Here is a 21,048-nt window from a genome sequence, read left to right as displayed (position 1 = left end):
TTTGTTGTGTGTTAAACAAAAACATTTTTTTTAATTTTTTTCAAAAAACAAACTTATAATGTAAGAAAAACAAAAAAAATCAAAAATTTAACGCGAAATTCAATTAAAGGCACAATGTTCTAGCCTTACAAAATATGAAAAAAAAACAAATAACATCTCAAAAATCTTCATTAATAATGAGTCGATCCCCCAGATTTTTGAATTACTTCGAAAATCCTGTTTGACATCGAATCAATCACTTTTTGAAAGTCGGCTTGTGGGATTTGAGCCCATTCTTGTGAAACCGTTACTCTAAGCTCTTCCACAGATTGAAATTTTCGTCCGCCAGCATAAACACGCCTGGAAAGGTTCCCCCACATGTTCTCGATAGGATTTAAATCCGGAGATCGAGCAGGCCATAACATGGTGGTGATTTCTTTCTCCTGAAACCACGCTCGACTAGCCCGTGAAACATGTATGGCCGCATTATCCTGTTGAAAAATTGAGTCAGAAAACGGTTCTTCCTCCAAAAAATCTAAAAGAACATTCTCTAACAAATTTATGTAGCCTTGGGAGTTCAAGCGCCCGGAAACTTTGCAAATTGGCGTTCGATTGTGGTAGCTAAAGGCAGCCCACACCATTAACGACCCTCCTCCAAAGTTTCGCTTTGTGGAATAACGTTCAGGCTGCCGAATGTCATGCCAGTAGTAATTGAATCCATCAGGGCCATCTAAATTGAACTTTTTTTCATCTGAGAAAACCACCTTCTTCCAATTTTCTGACCAGGACATGTGTGCTTTAGCGAAATTTAACCGAGCCACTTTGTGACCGTTCGTTAGAGCCGGCTTAGACTTCATTTTTTTCCATTTAAGTCGGTTACTAGATGCCAAAATTTGCTGCACACGTCGTTTTGTGATTGGAAGGTCTAATTCCTTCACAATCTTAGAGGCAGTGGCATTTTTTTGAAGTCCTGCGCGTATAATTGCAGCTCTTCCTCGTGCTGAGACCTTCTCATTATTACAGTTGGTCCTTTTTTTGTTGTAATTTTCTTTTAAATTTACAACATTATTAATTGCAGTAGGAGAGCGTTTTAACTCGCGTGCAATTTTTCGGTTAGACCAACCCACATCCTTGAATGCAAGGACTTCTTCGCTTGTTAGCGTCTCTCCTCTTCCCATTTAATTATGGATTCAAAACACCGGCTTAAACTGAACTAAACGGTAAAAAAGATTATGTTAAATAAATTTCGACCTTATTGAAGTTAATCAAAAATTTGTTTGAGCGGGCTGTAACCAGATTGGTGGAATCTGCAGTTGCAAGCTTTGCCGTTCTTTTTTCGCTTCATTTAGTTGGCAATGTAATTCCCAACTAGTTTTAGTGTTGAAGATATGGTATGGCCATTACAATTGTGGATTCTTTAGCGAAGTCTGCTGATGATAGAACTTGGTGGTTCTTGAAATAGCTATACAGACAACCTGCTCACCTTTTGTGCTGCCTATGATTTAAAGTCTTACAAATAAATCAGTAAGATTGACCTGAAGCCCGCTCAAACAAATTTTTGATTAACTTCAATAAGGTCGAAATCTAGACAAATACCAAAAACGGAAGGCCCGCCGTTTTACACTTGCTGTAAAAAACCCTCTTTTTTGCATATAGTACAATATACTATTACAAAATATTTGGGCGCGACGATTAGTTGGTTAAGGCGAAGCCCTTTACACTAATTCAGCTGGCGCCCATGGGTATGCACACAAAAAAGGTGGAATCTGCAGTTGCAAGCTTTGCCGTTCTTTTTTCGCTTCATTTAGTTGGCAATGTAATTCCCAACTAGTTTTAGTGTTGAAGATATGGTATGGCCATTACAATTGTGGATTCTTTAGCGAAGTCTGCTGATGATAGAACTTGGTGGTTCTTGAAATAGCTATATAGACAACCTGCTCACCTTTTGTGCTGCCTATGATTTAAAGTCTTACAAATAAATCAGTAAGATTGACCTGAAGCCCGCTCAAACAAATTTTTGATTAACTTCAATAAGGTCGAAATCTAGACAAATATATATATTATATATATTTATATATTTACAGTGTTGGAAGAAATAATAGAAACGGCAACCTACTTTGATTTTAAAACCTTTTTTTTTTACGTTGGACAAATTGTCCGACCTAAAAATCAGTATTCAAGAATGTGGGATAGTAGTTCTATTATTTTTATTCAATTCGACACCTATTTTCGCGAAACTTTTTCCTCTATACGCTTTTAAGTAGAACTACCACGTGTTTCGGTTGGAAAAAATAATAGAAACGCTCAGTATTTTTCACGTCAAAAACATTTTAGATCTCATAAAAGTTAATTTGTGGGTTTATTTTAATATTCTAAATCAAGGTATTTAATATCCATTAAAATTGGTTGTGATTTCTGTTTTAATTTACTAACATTATATGCAGTATGGGTCGTGGCACGCACTCCTCAGAGACAGAAAGGGAAATCATGAAAAAACTAAAAAACTCTGGTCGTTCAATGGCAGAAATCGCAGAATTAATGAATTGTTAAAAAAAAAAGTGGTTTTTAGCTATTCATTATAAATATAAACAAGAAAATCGAGGTCGAAAACGTGCCACAACATCAAAATTTGACCAGGTCATCTTGCGAGAAGCGAAAAAAACCCATTCCTTTCATCGGAAAAGCTCAAAAACAAGCTAGATGCATCAATAACGAGTATAATACTATAATACCGGATACTATAACTATCCGGACAAGAGTGGTATCATTTGGGTTAAAGGCATATAGTGCTAGAAAAGTACCGTGCTAGAGCAAGCAAAATAAAAAACGGAGAATAGATTTTGCTACTCAACATGTGCGTGCTTCGGGCCAATTGGAAAAACGTCCTATGGGCGGATTAAAAAAGGTCAATTTGTTTGGATCTGATGGCAAGGAGTCTGTAAGTCGACAAAAAAGTACTGGTTATGATCCAAAACACACTTTAAAGACTGTTAGGCACTAAGGTGGAAACATTATGTTTTGGGGATGCTTTTCTTCTTCAAGTGTCGGTCCGTAATTATGGATAAAGGATAAAATGTGCGAAATCAACAAAGTAAATATCCTTAGCAATACTATGCTTTGATATTTCGAAGAACAATTGCGTTTAAAGTAATAATATCAGCCGGAAAACGATCCCAAACACTCGTCCGAGCTGGCAATCACATCGGTCAAGGAAAATAAAGTTAATGTTTTAGAGCCGAAGTCTCAGTCCCCGGATTTAAACCCAATAGAACAGCTTTGGGGAATATTAAAGAAGAGGATTGCGGGTTATAAGCCAAAATATAAGCAAGACTTATGGGAAAAGGTCCAGGATGAATGGTATTCTATAGGCCCAGCAATCTGTGCTAAGTTAGTTGATTCCATGGGACGTCCTAGCCGCGAAGTGTTGAAAAATAAGGATGGTACGACTAAATATTAATTTAACTATTTGTTTAAAACTAAAATAAATATGTGTCTGGTACAACAACATTATATCAACCATCGACCTTTTTTTTCATCCGACCATAACACGTTTTTCCAATTGACCCGAAGCACATGTTGAGTAGCAAAATCTATTCTCCGTTTTATACTCTGCTTGCTCAAGCACGGTACTTTTCTAGCACTATATGCCTTTAACCGAAATGATACCAATCTTATCCGGATAGTTCTACTCGTTATTTATCGACCATCGACCTTTTTTTTCATCCGACCATAACACGTTTTTCCAATTGACCCGAAGCACATGTTGAGTAGCAAAATCTATTCTCCGTTTTATACTCTGCTTGCTCAAGCACGGTACTTTTCTAGCACTATATGCCTTTAACCCAAATGATACCAATCTTATCCGGATAGTTCTACTCGTTATTTAGCTTGTTTTTGAGCTTTTCCGATGAAAGGAATGGGTTTTTTTCGCTTCTCGCAAGATGACCTGGTCTAATTTTGATGTTGTGGCACGTTTTCGACCTCGATTTTCTTGTTTATATTTATAATGAATAGCTGAAAACACTTTTTTGAACAATTCATTAATTCTGCGATTTCTGCCATTGAACGACCTTTCTTCCTCTGAGGACTACGTGCCACGACCCATACTGCATATAATGTTTGTAAATTAAAACAGAAATCACAACCAATTTTAATGGATATTAAATATCTTTGATGTAGAATATTAAAATAAAACCAAAAATTAACTTTTATGAGATCTAAAATGTTTTTGACTTGAAGAATACTGAGCGTTTCTATTTTTTCCAACCGAAACACATGGTAGTTCTACTAAAAAGTGTATAGAGAAAAAAGTTTCGCGACAATAGGTGTCGAAATGAATAAAAATAATAGAACTACTCACATTCTTGAACACTGATTTTCGGGTCGAACAATTTGTCCAACGTTAAAAAAAAAAGATTTTAAAATCAAAGTATGTTGCCGTTTCTAATATTTATTCCTCCCACACTGTATATATTTATACTTAAATTTGTATTGGTGCAGTCTATATAACTTAAATTATACGATATAAAATATAGTCTTTGTGTTTTAAAAATCGTTTTTGTTACATTTCAGTTAAATTTCAAATTGCTCACCTTTATGAGATACAAAATAAACACAAGGCTGCGAAGGAAGCTTATGAATTTCTATTAATTGAGAAAAATCTCTCATCAGATCTGAAAGCGGATATATATAGACAATTAGGTAAGAAATTATAAAGCCGAAGAAACATATTTAAATTTTTGTTTTAAGATATTAATAATTTGGGTCACATCTATTTATTATATACATTTTATTCTTTGACATTTATTGATTGATTTATTAATTTATATAACAAAACAATCGAGGAAAAAGCTTAATCTACAAAACAGATAACACATAATTAAAGAAAAGTAGGATTAGCCTTATAGGCAACTAAACATCCCCGATGCTGTGGAGGTGTTTTATATGCACAAGGTGCCAGCTATGCTCCGATTCACGGTCAATGTGGTCAAGGATGAGCTGCAAGCAATGTGATGTTTAAAATATATTCAGCGGTTTCGTTGTAGATTATTGAAAACTATAGAGCGAAAAGAAGTGACAGAAAGATGATGTGGGAAAGGTTGTTAAAAGATTGGCAAAGTTCACGATAAGGTTTATGAAGAGAGTAGTTAGTCAGACATCTACTAAGGTGAATAGGAAAAAAGTTTCTGGTCCGACTTGTGGGAACACAAAAATATAGAGTATCTAGTAAATTACTAGAAATGACTTCGCCGTTGACGATTTATGAAAAAAGAGAATGTCAAATACGAGCCTACGGTTGTAAAGTGAAGGAAGATTAATAAGAAGAAGTCTGTCAGAATAAGAAAGTAGGCAAAGACTCGGGTCCCAATTAAGACCGCGTAACGCAAACTTAAGGAATTGCTTCTGAACCTATTCAATACTACGCTGGTGAACATCATATTGAGGGTTCCACACTGGCGAGCAATATTCTAGAGTAGGGCGAACTAACGAAGTGTATAAAACCTTTGTTACCTAGGGGTCATCAAATTCTTTGGCCCACCGTTTTATGAAGCCAAGAAGACTGCATGCTCTATTGACAATTGAAAAAATGTGAAAATTAAATAAAAGTTTTGGGTCAAACATAACGCCTAAGTCTTTGAATGATTGTTCACAATCTAACAGAACAGACTTGATAAAGTAATGTGCTAGGAACAGAGATAAACGACTGAATGTCATAAAAGAACACTTAGAGGCATAAAAGTGTAATTTATTAACGTGGCACCAATCACAGAACGCATCGAGATCTGATTGCAAGTACTGTTTGGAAAGAAGGATCATTATAGGAATAACAAATCTTGACGTCATCCGCAAACATGAGAACGCGTGAACGAGCCAAGGCCAAAGGCAAATCATTTATAAACAGGGTAAATAACAGTGGGCCCAGATGCCTTTGGGGACACCTGAGGTAACTCGAACAGTTTTAGATATTGAGGAACGAAAAGAAACCTTTTGGGTTCTATTCTATAAGAATTATCTTCAGCTCTGTAAGGTTTAGTTTTCTTTTGACCCTAAATTATTTTATAAATTTGTCAATGCTAAGCGTAAGACATCTGTGCACCCATCTTTTTTGTCCTTTGAAAATAAAACAGCTAACATTGATCAAAACAACTTTCTCAACGGAATATCGAGCAAATTCTACCTATTTGGAAGGAGCCGTATATAAAATGGCAGAAAGTCCAAAGACTCAAAAGACTGTCCGCTTTTGCGAAGCTTTTGAAAAAATCGGTAATTTTTAAAGAATTTTTATTGGCGATACTGATATATGATATGGTCACTTGATCTTAATCAAATTTGGCACAGTGGTTTATAGGTGTAATAAACTAAACAATATTAAATTTCACGACAATAGCTAAGAAAATAACGAAGTTATTGAGAAAAGTCACTGTTCGTGACTTCCCGTACGGGAAGGCGGAAGATGTGACGGACAGTGTAAACAACTTAAGTATTGGCTCACAGAAGGCCTCTGCACAAAACCTTAATACGCAGCCTGGTATTCCGTCAGGGCCAGGTACAACCGAACTTTCATCAAACACAGGGTCTAAAATGCAGTTAGACGATTGTAAGTGATGAGTATAAGGAGGATTTGCTTGATAAGTCGAATAAGAATAAGTTGTTTTGAAAAAATCAGTAAACATATCGTCAATTGCCTGATCAGTGTCAGCTTTATTGTTTTCGAAAGACAAGTAAGACGGGTGCACTGATGTCTTACGTTTTTCATTGACAAAGTTATGAAATTGCTTAGGATATAACAGAGAACATCTGTTCCGTGTAGTTCTTGTTAGTAGAGTAGTTCTTGCCTTCAAATCAATTTCACAAATAATTAAATCCGCTCCGTGTATTAATATTCTGTGTATCGAGCTATATAAAACCAGGATATTCTTTTATAAATGTCTTGGCTGTATCCAAAGCATATTGTCTAAATCGACTGACATTTATGGCATATCCTGATGCCATGGTCCGTACCAAGTCTTTTAATAAGCATCCCATTTAATACTCCTGTAATTTGCAGACAGTTCGTGGTGCTCAAAAAATCGCCGAGCTGTCGACAGTCCAAACTTAAACAAGTTTTCATTTATTGGCGAATACTTTATAATTAACTTATACATAATATTAGGCGAAGCTTTACAAATGCCGCAGGTTTGAGTTGAAGTCTCAGCTAAAATCTTTTCTATCAATCATGGTATACTGAAATTTGTGTTGAGCTTTAAAACGCCAAAGATAAACTTGTCTAAATAACTCCGGGTGTGCTTAAACAATTCTTGTTATTGTGTGATCTAATACTTCCTGTAGAGGAATTTTAGCATAATATTTATTGACTACAATTGTATCAGGATAACATCTTTTTTTAGCGAAGCGTAAAACATCTTGTGTAAGAGATATGTTTTTTTCATCTTAGCACCAGCTTGCATTAGTTTACATGTAATTTTTGTATAATCTCCATCAATATATAAGGCCAATGCTTCGTCTGGAGTATATTTGGTCATTATTTCGTTAGCATGGAAATTTTTAGTTAGCTTTATTGACACTTCCGGGTCAATAATTATGTTTAGGGTGGACTTCGGAGTGAGATTACAAATGTAGAGATGGGGGCCAAAGACACAGCGATGCACACCTGATGTAGCTACAATTGGTATCTGATCTTACTAAGAATAATGCTTTTCTTTTATAGTAAAAATAGAGAGCTCACCAGTGCATAGTTCGACATAGTGTTATGTCAGCAAAATATGTCTTTAATGATAATAGCTAACCATAGCAGCTTAATTAACTAGGTCTTTATTGTTAGCTGCTGAACATATCAGATCTACTTAAGACTGATGAGCCATCGATATCTATAATCGGGTTACATACTTATATTGACATATATTTCCATTTGTTCTATATTATAATTGTCTTAATGTTATCTTATTTTATATAATCTAAACACCAACATACTCCCGGTCGTTGAACACCTGTTCAACGTTATCCAACGTTGACCGCAAAATTGCTGTGGGCTGGGCTTACTGCAGCAGGAGTCGGTATGGGATTGACGATCCTCACGGTTGTCTGCTGTGGACCATTGCGTCTTGGTTGTGAGCATCTCCTTATTCCATATACCATCACAAGAACCAATGGTATTGTTAGCGCTACGTAGGAGACGATGGTAATTTGGTAATTTCCAGTTTTCCTTAAATGTTGCTTAGTTCGTCGTAGCTTAGCTGCATCTTCGTGAATTGTGTTGTTGTTGGCGCTACTTTTGTTAGGCCAATGCTGAAGTTGCCAAATCGGACATATGACAATTTCACTGTGTCTTTCGTAGCTATACGGTGACCTGTTATTCGTATAGCAGAACTTCTTGCTGTACACGTCAGGTCTAGAGTTAACAATCCAGTCTTCTTGATAGTTACACCTTGTATATTATCGTCACAGGTCACTGCGATTGGTCTGGTGGTTGCAAAAATCCACTGATTTTTGTGATACATGTCGTACCACACGAATGACCTGTTTGTGTGTTGTATTTGACAAGTTGATGATTTTGTGTTTTTGAATAGCTGATGGCACTGTTCCAAAGCGGCTCTTGAGAGCCCAAAGTATTGATTCTGTTCCTTGTTGGCAGCAATGATTTTTATGTTTATGACTACAATCCCATGAGTTCCAATTGCTGGAATAGGTACCAGGTTATACAGTTGCACTGCCTGCTTTGCTACTAATGGAAACGTTGTGCCTTGTGCCTTCATTAAGGCATATAATTGCAAGACGTCGTTATCTGGAACTGGCAAATCCAAACCAAACGGAAAATGTCTCTTCAGTTGGTTCAGATGTTCCCGAAGCTGGCCTGGTGATAGTAGAAACGGGCTTATTTTGCTATGATGAGCATCTATAAATACTCGGGAAATTTCGGTTTGAATTCGTTGCAAATTCCCTGCAATAAGTTTGAGTAGTTAGCGTGATATACCATTGCAATGCCTTTATCGCATTGTCCTGGACCTCGGTCATGTCGTTCATTTGTTATTCCATTAGTTTCATCTGATTTTCAATCGTGGCTTCGTCTCGCTTAATGATATTTATCGTTGAGTCAATTACAGATGTCTTAAATTGCAGCAAGTTCAATAAGTAGTCTTCATTTGATTTAACTTTTCGTATGGTGCCTGACATCTCTGTTCCATACTTTGAGTCCAGCACACCAAATAAGCCGTTCGCAATGTTCCCAATTACATATATCTAAAGGCGATCGTCGTTGGCCTTCTATGTGAAGGCGATCATTTCCTGTCCGTAGCTCTGAGTTGACATGCTCGAAGTGCCTCTGCATTGCGGTGCATGCCTCTGGAACCTTCATTAACACGCATATTTCTCCAACCTTTACTACTCCGTTTGAAAATGTCTTCAGGTCGGCCCAATATGGTTCGAGATCGTAAAATGCCACAATAGTCCAGTCAGACGTTGCCATCCTTCCTGTGCCAATACTTTCATAGTATATGCCTGGTTTGGGGTTGAATCGAGTTATATTAGTTCTTTGAGCAAATGCTATAGGCAGTAACAACAGCATTAGGCAGATCGTCATTGCCAACGGTGGCAGACCGATCGACAACCGTCGTTTTGTTTTTGGTTCTGCGGTGTCCTCGATACCAGGGTCTTCTTGGGAAGTCGATTCTGTGTCATCTGCCTCGATTTTACGTTTTGTCGCCGTCTCTCTAATCGGGGGAGCCAATTTATGGATAGCCCGCTTGTAGGTGCCTCTGGCTGTTTTAACGTCTACCACGCGGACGTATCCATCCAGGCCTGGATATAATTTAACAATTCGTCCAATTTGCCACTGCAAAATTGGCACATTATCCTCCTTTAGAATTACCATCATGCCTTCTTTGACATTGTTATATGGTTTTTCCACTTGGATGTACCCTGCAATTCTTGTAGGTACTCTTGAGACCATTGTGTCCAGAATGTATGCTTAAGCCGTTGCACTAATTCCCATAGCTCTGTGTTATTGGCTCTGCATCTGGTTGGGCTACTAATGGTTCTCCAATCAATTGGTGGCCTGGGGTTAAAGCTGTTAAGTCGTTGGGATCGCCTGATTTTGGCGTTAACGGACGAGAGTTCAGCACTGCTTCAACATTGACAATGATGGTAGACAGTTATCCTAAGGTTAAGTTTGCTGTCGATACGTTTTTCAACAGTAAATGCTTAGCGGACTTTACCGCAGCTTCCCATAATCCTCCGAAATGTGGAGACCGTGGTGGTATGAACTCAAATTGCACTCCTTTTTGATTGCTAAATTCCTTGATACTACCTGCTGCCGTTTCTGAGTGTATTGTATCGGTCAGCTCCTTAAGTTGTTTGTATGCTCCAACAAAGTTTGTTGCATTATCGCAGTATAATGTCTGGCATCTTCCTCTGCGCCCAATAAAGCGCTGAAGCGCTCCCACAAATGAGGAGGTGGAAAGGTCTCCGAGCAACTCCAAGTGTACTGGTTGCAAAGCATACAAATACTGCAATGTAAGCTTTGTCGGGACGTTTTCCTCGAACCTTATGGTGGATCCAGAATGGTCCACAATAGTCTACTCCGGCGTTGAGAAAGGGTCATTCTGAGATACCCGATGCTCAGGTACGTCGCCCATGACTTGTTTAAAGAACTCAGGTCGGTACTTGGTGCATACTACGCAGCCCTGGATCACATTCCGGACCATCGGTTTCACCTTAATGATGTGGTACTGTTGCCGAGCTATTCCGCGTAGTGCCTCATGTCCACAATGAAGATTCTCTTCATAAAGTTTCCTTAGTATCATTTTTACCACCGGATCATTATACGGGAAGAGATATGGATTCCTTGTTTCCGTTGACACTGGTGATTGTTGTAGTCGATTAGCTCCTCGTATAATTGAATGTTCATCAAGTATTAGTGGCAATGTTGCCACCGTGCTTTTGCGATCCAATGGTTGATCAGGTCGTTTTTTTTTAAATGCCGTAATTCATATGCAAATGATGACACATGACGCAATTGCTTTGGATGTGATACTGCGTGTATTTTGGTCAACCGATTAGCCACAAACGTGTGGAAATGTGATGCCCTTGAATTAATCCATTAGAGTACTACTGTTGAGTCTGACCAGAGAAATGATTCCACACTTTCTGATTGGAGATCCTGTCGAACTCTATCCGTGAATTAAGCTCCAAGTACAGCTGCACATAGTTCAAACCGGAACAGTGGGGAGCCACTGAAACATATTGAAGAAACACAACATGTTGAAGAAACATTTTCGCTCTTACCACTACCGGTGCGAACAGTCCTAGAGGATCGAAGATTTGACCGACTTCAGATAGCACCACTCGTCTGGTTATTCCTTTTGTATGTCTTTGAGCCTTGCCACATAATTGATCTTCTTTGGGTGCCCATATGTTTGCCAATGTTTTGACACTTGTTTGTTCCAGTGAGTCACCGAGATTTATGTCAGTCAGCAATCGTATCTTCCTTTGGAATTTCCTTTAGAAGTTGACTGCTATTTGAACACCATTTTCGTAAGATGAAACCCTTCCTTCTAGAAGCAGAAATCTTGTCTTATTTGCAGAGCTTCTAGTAAACTGTCTGCTCCTATGAGACAATTATCAACATAAAAGTCATTTTATAATGCTAATGACTTGACTGTCCAGACGATAATTTTTTCATGTTTTTCAGTGCCAAATATTCCAAACACTTCGTCGCTAAATATGGGGCTGATGTGGTTCCATAAGTTACCGTTTTTTAACGATAAAACTTTAGTTCTTGACTTGGATCCTCTCTCCACACAATCATCTGATTGAATTGTTCGGCGGGGTTTATCCAAACTTGACGATACATTTTTTCAATATCCGCCGTGAACACATATTTGTGTGTCCTGAACCGCAGAAGAATTGAGAAGAGTTGACTCTGTACAACTGGTCCAGGCTATAAAATGTCGTTCAGTGATTTCCTGATGACGTTTTGCATGATGCATCAAATACCACTCTTAGCTTGGTAGTGGTACTTTCTGGCTTTAGTACACAATGATGCGGTATAAAGTAATGGTTCTTGGGAATTTGTCCTACCATTACCTGCTTCATATATCCAAGCTGTTCATATTCTGACATAAATTTTACATACTCCTTTTTTATCTCAGGGCTTATTCGCCTCTCTAACGACATGAATCTTCTTATGGCTACTTCCCGAGATTCTCCAAGAAATGAAGCCTCTTCAGCAAATGGAAGCTTTACAATTAGTCGATTGTCCGCCGCCGTGTGTAGGTTATCGAGGAAGAATTTTTCACAATACTCTTGTATCCGGACTCTTGTACCTTTTCATTGGCTCTAGTGTGTCTAGCTGCCAGAATCTTTCTAGAGATTCCTCTGGATTCGTCATGCCTACCATACATGTGATTGAAGCTGACGTTGACATATTAATTCTGCCAGCAATAATCCATGCAAACTCTGAGTTTTGTAATGTTGGACGGTTTCGATTGCTCCGTCTTCTTTCTGGTAGCAGTATAGCATAGTGATCATCAACTCCCAACAGCATATCAATTTTTCCTGGTTTATCAAATGTTGGGTCCGCTAATTGAATGTTCTCTGGTAATGTGACTTTCTGCGTTATTTGTTCTGTGGGTTGGTCACGTATTATGTGTGGCAATACAAATGCCTCAACTAGCATTGCGAACTTGTTGTATTTTGAACTTACAACCAAGCTTATTCGCGCCTTTCTTATATGTGGTTGACCACCCACTCCATTTATGTGCACATGAGTCTCGCTAATTTTTAACGATAATTTCTTCACCAGTTTCTCTGAGACGAGATTTACTTGTGAGCCACTATCCAGGCGTGCTTGAAATTCTCCTTTCCTTTCATTGAGGGTGTATTTTTTACCAATTCCATATGCAGAAGCTGCATAGCTGCTTTTTTAATCAATTGACACACAATTTGTGTCTCTGCAGCCAATTAAGCCGCTCTGCTGCGGATTTGATTTTAAACTTTTCACATTGGAAGAGTTTGTGCTTTGCTTTTTCACAGAAAGCACACAAGGTATTCAGGCACTCAGATGCTGTTGCGCATGTCTTCCTTGGATTTAGTTTTTCAATGCTGCGATTTTCGTTTCTTGGTTTCCCAATCGCCTCTAATGTTAGGAAGCGCTGTTCCAAGAAGGATAGGAAGTCCTTTATTTCCTGCAGATCCCTTGTGCTGGAAAGAGATTAAAAGATCTATCAAATTTTCTTGTCATATGAAACATTATGACAGCCTGACGATTCCATATTGACGCCTTCATTTTTTAAGGCTTGCAATGATTCAAAAATGTTATCATGCAAATTCTTTATAGAAGCTGCGTCATTTCCCACATTTGGGTGATCAAACAGCTTTGCCAGTATGGCTGTTACTAGAACTCGTTTGTTATTAAATCGTTCCTGCAACACTGACCAAGCAGTGTTGTAATTGGCTTCTGTTAATTCCAGGTGCCGTATCAATCTCTCTGTTTCTCCAGAAAGGTTCGATTTTAAGTACCACATTTTCTCTATCGTGGATACATTTGACTTATGAACCACCTTTTTATAGATGTCATGAAATTGTTGCCATTTCAGATAATCCTCATCAAATTTTTCAATAGGAAGTTTGGGTAGTTGCGATAATTGTATCGATTGCAATACAGGCGGTGATTATATCACTACATTTTCTGCTGGTGCCACACAGAATTTCAGCATTGCCGATGAATCTCATATTGGATTTCTTCAATTTGCATCCATAATTTGTCGACTACCGATTTGTAATTCATTTTTTTTTCGGGCACAATTTGTTTTAATGTCCTGGACAATGAATCCAGCAGCGTACTTTGCTTGCGAACCAGTGGTTTGATCACGACTCGCTCTTCCTCTCGTTGGCGAGCTTGCCTCTCTAGTTTTATCTTTGCCAAATGGTCATTCCAATCTTGCACTGTATTAGTTACAACCGTTTACTGAAGTAGTCCGTTACAAAGTAGTCATCTTCTGTTGGCACGTTATTTAATTAATTTTTATATTCTTATGTAATTGCTTATTCGTACTGGTACTTGACCCGATGGAAGTTTATTTATTTTGTCAAAGACAGGGAACGCTCCGACACGTTCCTAAAATTGGTCAAGTGTAGCACAAATAAGAATAAGAAATAAATCGAAGTCGCCTTTTGATTAGTGTTTTAACAATAGTTAATTTTTATTTCCAATATACCTATTATTTTACACTGATAAATGCCACGACAGTGGCACCAATTTTTTTGAGTTTCTTTTCTTTGTTTCAAAAATTGCTGACCAATGTCAAACTATATACTCGTGCGTACTACCTGGGTTACTGACCGAGTTAACTAGGTCAGATATTGATGACGCCAGGGAATGCAACAGAGTATATGAGTTGATCAAACTTTATTTTATTTTATTTTATACAAAAATTACTTTATGATTTGGTCGCCTCGTTGACACAAATCGTTGCTAAATGTTTTTGTCAAAGTGATCGCCTAGTTGATCAACTTTTATTCAATGGGTATGCACTGCTACCCCGTTGCGGAAAACCAACTCCTAGTTTTCCAATAAATTGTTTTATTCGCCAAGGTGGCTACGCAATGATTGTCAAGTTAATCAATTGCGATGTTTTTAGTCGGGACCCCAGATTGATGTGAAATGTTCATCATTTTGTGCCCTCGCTTAGGATTGTTCTGTGTCCAAAGCGTGCAAAGAAAGTAGTCGCCTAGTTGACCAGTTTCCTTGTTGTTGAGAGATTGGTCGCCTGAGTTGACCAAATATTCTCGCTTGATGACGGTTTCACCAAGTCTGTTACTCTTTCAACTTGGAGCCGCCAATGTCGGGGTCACCAAAATGTGCAATGAAAGACGTTAGTATTTCTTGAATTTATTAAATGTTTATTTATTTATATGTAAATGGGCACTATCACATAAACCAGTGACTAAAAGTTGTCGCAACCAACACATAAATTGGGTGGACTTCGGAGTGAGATTACAATTGGTATCTGATCTTACTAAGAATAATGCTTTTCTTTTATAGTAAAAATAGAGAGCTCACCAGTGCATAGTTCGACATAGTGTTAGGTCAGCAAAATATGTCTTTATTGATAATAGCTAACCATAGCAGCTTAATTAACTAGGTCTTTATTGTTAACTGCTGACCATATCAGATCTACTTATGACTAATGAGCCATCGATATCTACATATAATCGGGTAACATACTTACAGCTGTGTTCACGAAAATAGCAGTGCCCCTAAGCTTTGACTTTAAAGTTGATAAATCATATTAAAAAGTCCAAAAATGCACCAATCTTTTATAAATTCATAATCCATATTTATTTATAATAATATTAGTACTATTTTGGACTGAACAAAGAGTCCCATATTTTCAGAAATGAGCAAGATACTGAAGGAAGGGCATTTTGAGCTGTTCATTAAAATAGCAGTGACAACTAAGAATTAAAATCGGTCGATTCCAAATTATTTGAAACTTTAAATTCAGGTCACCTTTGGTTCTTAGGACTTAATACTTAGTCCTGAACCAATTATTGGCAAAACCCGGTTGGCACCTGCGCCGCACCGACTCCAGCAATGCTGAACTGGGATCTGTAGCCATTTTTTATGGATAACTTCCCAATGCTAAGCTTTATTGGACGGTTTTTTATTTGTGACGCTTCTCTAAATATTTCCCCATACATATTTAATGGGTTACCAATCCGACGACTGAGCTGGCCCTGGCATAACATCGTTTCTTTCGAATTGAAAATCAAATTTTTTGAGCTTGCTCCTAGGTTTTGGGTCGTTAGACCGGTGATATGTCCATTTTGTGAGCAGATTCCATATAATATAGGAGAGCTTAACCTTCCTTATGATGTCCACGTAGATATTTCGATTCATATTTTCATGAATCTTATGAATTGGACCAAGTTTATAAAAAAAACAAGTCCAAATCATGCCGGGATTGCTTAACCGTTTTAGCGTGTCGTTTGGGTGGAATTCGGTATATTCTGGGCGACGTATATACTGTTTGGACCTGCACAACCAAACAGGACTACTTTAAGGACGTTTGGCCGAGAATATTACGCTACTTTGCAATATGAAGATTCATATGGTGTTTTGTCAAAGTACAAACGTGATTTACAGGCTTCAAAGTCAAGATTGGGACTTTCCTTCGACTTGGCGATATTAGCTCTTGTTCTAGGATTCTACACCGATAACTGACACTCCTTACCGACACGTTTAGATCATGTTTGACGAAATTAGAAGATGTTAACTGATTGAATCTGCTGTATAGAACAATGTGCCAGTCATCTGAAGCCGTTTGTGCACGTTTTACGCCACTTTTTTCGGGTTTTTTTTGTAGTCTAGGGCAGCAGAGAACATCTTTGCAGAACATCCAACTAAAATTTTGAAATTTTTTAAAACTTTTACCTTGATTTTAAAGGTTTTGGATCCATTCCGTGTTCTCAGCATAGCAATGCGTTCCTTTTCCGCCTACCATGAAATTTTTAGCGTTAGTTGACGCAAATAATAGTACACCATAATTATCTAATGAATTACACTTACTACTGACAGATTTGTAAACTTTTAATTTGTTTTTTCCGCAACTAAGCGAAACACTGCTATTTTTGTGAACAGCCAAATTTGTAAGGTTAGGAACAAAAATGTGAAAAACAACTTAAAAGTTAGTAAAATTAAAAAAATTAATTTTCCTATGCCTACATACCATTTTACAAAATCGAAGTCAAAAAACTGAATGTATAAAAAGGAATATGTGAAAAATTTTTGAATCTTTGTTAGCATCTACTGCACTGCTATTTTCGTGAACACAGCTGTATATTGACATACATTTCCATTTCTTCTATTTTATATAATCTAAACACCTTTTCTTAATAACTTCTTTATTTTCTGACCTATTGTCATGAAATTCAATATTGGTGAGTTAATTACACATATGTTTATATGTCGTTTGACTGTGCCATATTTGATCAAGATCGGGTGACTATATCATATAGCTCCCATAGGAACGATCTTTCGAAAACAGTGACTTTGGTCAATAACTTCGTTACTTTTGACGCGATTGCTTTTAAATTAAATATTTGTTAGTTTAATATATCTGTTAATGACTGTGCCAAATTTGATAAGGATCGGGTAACTATATCATATAGCTCCCATAGGAACGATCGGTGGAAAACAGTGACTTTGATCAATATCTAGCCCTTTTAGCTTAAACGTTTTTCCACTTTGATGGCTATAGGTAAGGAAAAAGTTACCAAAAAAGTTGCAAGGGTATAAAAACTTTGACGCGGTCCAAGTTAGCCCCGGCCCTCTTTTTTTTTTTTTTTTTTAACGTTTAATATATATTTGTTGAATCTACTCTTAAATTAGAGCCTAACAACAAGTTTGAGATATTTTTCTTAGACTAGTACTTAAGATAAATCCTGGGGATATTGCAGGCGGCCCTAATCACTTGTTATTGGGTTGGTCTGTCATTTCTTTTAAGTCGAGTTCAATTATTAGTTTGCGTAAGGGAATTGGCCAGAACATTTGGGTGTGCATCTAGTTTCGTTGTATACTTAAGTTGTTGACTACCTATTTCAGATTTTACGCTACGTATATTTAGATCATTTTGAATGTTGTCGTTTCGTATATACCACGGGGCCACCGTGATTGATCTTAAAATCTTCGACTGCGCTCTTTGTATAATATCGACATTGCTGATACTTGCATTTCCCCATAGTACGGCTCCGTAAGTCCGTCCAAATGGGTTTCAGTACGGAGTTGTATAGGAGGACTTTATACTCCAGACGTAGATGGGACCGAGCATTGATGATCCAACGTAGGCTACTCGCTTTCAGTTTAAGCTGTGACTTTTTTGCTTCGATTTGCTTGCGCCAAGTTAGTCTTCTGTCTAGGTGGATGCCAAGGTAAGTGAGATCATCGGCTTGAAGAACTGGAACGTTGTTTAGCATTAGAGCTGGACCGTTTCTTCTGTTAAGCGTAAATATAACATGTTTGCATTTCTGCTCGTTGACCCGGATACGCCAGGTTGCTAGCCATTCCTCTACCACCTTGAGGTGGTAATATTGCAGAGGCTTGTATTTGGCATTTGGATCTGCTGAGGATTGCCGTGTCATCGGCAAAAGTGGACGTTGTAAGTCCTAGACTCGTTGGTAAGTCTGCAGTGTACAGCAGGTAGAGCAATGGGCCGAGTACACTGCCTTGCGGTACACCAGCTTTCATTTCAAAATCAGCCGAGACGGAGCCATTACATATTACAGCGAATTTCCTATTGTAAAGGTAAGATTCCATGAGTTTGTGGGTGTACTGTGGCAGTTTTTGCCGGATTTTGAACATCAGACCCTCCAGCCAAACTCTACCGAAAGCCTGGGCAACGTCGAGAAAGACAGCTGCACAGTATTCTTTTAGTTCGAATGCTGTTCGTATTTCGGATGTTATGTGATTGACATGTTCAATTGTACCATGTTTTTTACGGAAGCCGAACTGGTGTGAAAGGATTGTGTTCTCCGATGCCAGAAATGAGTTTAGTCGGATCTGCAGGACCTTTTCAAAAAGCTTCGAAAGACATGGCAGCAAACTAATTGGCCTATAGGACGATGGCTGGGTTTTGTCCTTTCCCACTTTAGGAATCATGATGAGAGTGGGCTTTTTCCATGTTCTTGGGAAGAAGAGGAATGTGGAGTAGATACTTTTGCTGCAGCTCCCATCATCGACTCAAGTGCAGAGACGCACATATCAATGTCCTTTGCAGCATCCAGTTTTGGCGAACCGTCAATGTGGGCACTCATGTACATTTTAAATTTAAGCCAATTTGTTTTGTTGTTTGTAAGCCTATAAGGGCGATCAAGTACTTGAGGTCTTGTTAATAGTGTGAATAGCACTGCAGAGTGATCGGAAGTTAAATCTAGCAGTGTATCCGCAGTGATCCGATTACGCGAAATCCTCTAGGTTACTGCGAAATCAGTCAAGTCAGGCACTTTCTGTGGGTCTTTGGGCCAATAAGTAGGCCTACCCGGTGAGACGCAATCAATCTTATTGAGTGCGTTGACTGTTGTGTTCTATAACTGCTTGCCTTTAGGATTTAACAAGCGAGATCACCCGTGCGTATGATTGGCGTTATAGTCCCCTGCAATGAAGCCATCTCCGAGTGTGTTAAAGAAATCGGTAAATTTTTTTTTCAGAGATTGAGAAGCGTGTTGGGCAGTACAGGGCAACCAATGTAGTGTTGCCGCAGCTGGTTTGGACAGCTATAGCAGTTGCTTGTAGGTGCTGTGTTTCAAATCTGTTGAGGAACGAGTTTTTATATGGTTTTTGATTAGGATACCAGTCCCGCCATGAGCTTTTCCGTCTAGATGGTTTGGTGCGTAGAAGGCATATTTAGGTATTTGAAAATTATTATTTGATGTTAAATGTGTTTCCGAAATCAGCATGACGTCGATTTCACTTGAGGGAAGCCATTATTTACTATCGATAAGCTTCTGGGTAAGCAGGTTTTGATCAGTTTCTGCATGCAGTTTTGCATGAACGTCATAAAAGTGGCCATGTTTTGATTAAGTGAGATTGCTGGCCAAGCTCTGATGCGCTAGGTGGCGAATTCTGTAGATGGTGAAGCGACGGGGTCTCTTTCGCGGGCTCCGTCTGTCCAGTTCGGAGCACACTAGCGAAGGATAGTTTTTACACTGCGGTGGTTGGTGTCTCTTATGGGGCTCCTCTACGGTGATTCTTCTGTGCAATAGAAGCTGTAGGTTGTAGATCGGGCGAACTTCATTTGGCTTCAACCGCTTTGCATCTGGTTGGAGCTCGATTTTAAAGAGCGGCTGTGCGACTTTGTTCCTGTTGATGATGTTGACAACGGACTTGAGCGCAAGCCCTTTTTCGACCAACGCGTCTGCTATTTCTTTAGTAGGGACCGATGGCTCAATCCCCTTTAACGCAGCGTGGAGCCCTTTACTGCTTTTTAGTTGGTAGGTATAGAAGTTGATGTTAGCATTACGGAGGTACTTTTCGATGATGCGGAAATTGTCCTCAGTTTGGGTTTGACATTTAATTTCTTTAATGTTACTTCTATTGAGTGGGGTTACATCAAAGTTATTTGCCCCTTGCAGTTGGCTCCACGGATGTATAAAGGGGGTGGTCTAGCCGATTTAACTTTATCTACAGCGCCGGCTTGATCGTCTTGCTGATCGGCAAGAATTTTACTCGTTCATTTGGTTTGGTTATTTTCGGCATATTGCCACTTTTTTCTTTTGCGGGCTTAGCTTCCGCTTAGTTATTTTAATATATCTATCCATTCCAGTTTAGACAGAAGTCGTTGGGTTTACTATTGTGGCTGACTCTGGAGGACTTGTCGTTGACGGCTTGAGGCAGGTCAATACTTCGGCAGACGTTGCAGTAGTTGCTGTCAACGAGCTGACGGTGCTGGTCGATGCAATCGGTGACCCAGTTATCGATATTGATGGAGAAGCACAATGCTCTCTCCACGGTAAGTTGCTGTTGATTGCTGAGTGGCTGGCACTTTCGGTGTTATTGCTTACGTTAGCATTCAGTGGGGTCGGCGACACCACCGAAAAGTACGCGTTGTTTCGTTGGACCGAGAGTCGACGCTCACGTTGTTGTTGTACAATTAGTTCTTGTAGCTGTTGTTGGTGGGAATCGAGAGAGCTTGGGCCCGAATTGGTGGACATGGCTTTTGTAAAAATTACGCACTTTGTTGTTGCAACTTAGTATTTATTGCTATTAGAGCAATCTAATAGCAATATGATTGTAAATAGGCGTCTCTGAGGCGACTGAGAGCCCTACACAAATTTTTGAAAACGCGGTGATTTTTTTTACACTCAATTTTTGCGGAGTGCATTAAAAAACACGTCTGTACACGGCGGCAGTTGAATTGAATATGACGCAACTAATTCTGAAAGTAGATATTTATACCGTATACCTATAGGGTGAAATGGTATAGTAAAGTCACGAAAATGTATGTAACAAACAGAAGAAAGTTTTTCCGACCCAGTAAGGTATTTGAATTCTCGATCAGCATCAACCGCCTAGTC

At 38.6% G+C, this 21,048-nt stretch overlaps 1 protein-coding gene across 4 annotated transcripts in view; it reads left to right on the top strand.

The window, feature by feature from the left end:
• The window catches only part of LOC6653350 (lysine-specific demethylase 6A), a 213,256-nt gene that overhangs the window by 88,693 nt on the left and 103,515 nt on the right, over window positions 1–21,048 (top strand). For 3 of the 4 annotated variants that reach the window (XM_047013057.1, XM_047013059.1, XM_047013060.1), the window contains one exon: window positions 4,552–4,680. The exons of the other annotated variant lie outside the window; for it this stretch is intronic. In XM_047013057.1, coding sequence (XP_046869013.1) covers window positions 4,552–4,680 — 129 coding nt within the window. The remainder of the gene's footprint in view (window positions 1–4,551; window positions 4,681–21,048) is intronic. 4 annotated transcript variants of the gene reach the window in all.

Source organism: Drosophila willistoni, unplaced genomic scaffold (genome assembly GCF_018902025.1).
Source record: "Drosophila willistoni isolate 14030-0811.24 unplaced genomic scaffold, UCI_dwil_1.1 Seg531, whole genome shotgun sequence".
Classification (NCBI taxonomy): Eukaryota; Metazoa; Arthropoda; class Insecta; order Diptera; family Drosophilidae; genus Drosophila; species Drosophila willistoni.
This window is presented reverse-complemented; position numbering and strand designations above follow the sequence as displayed.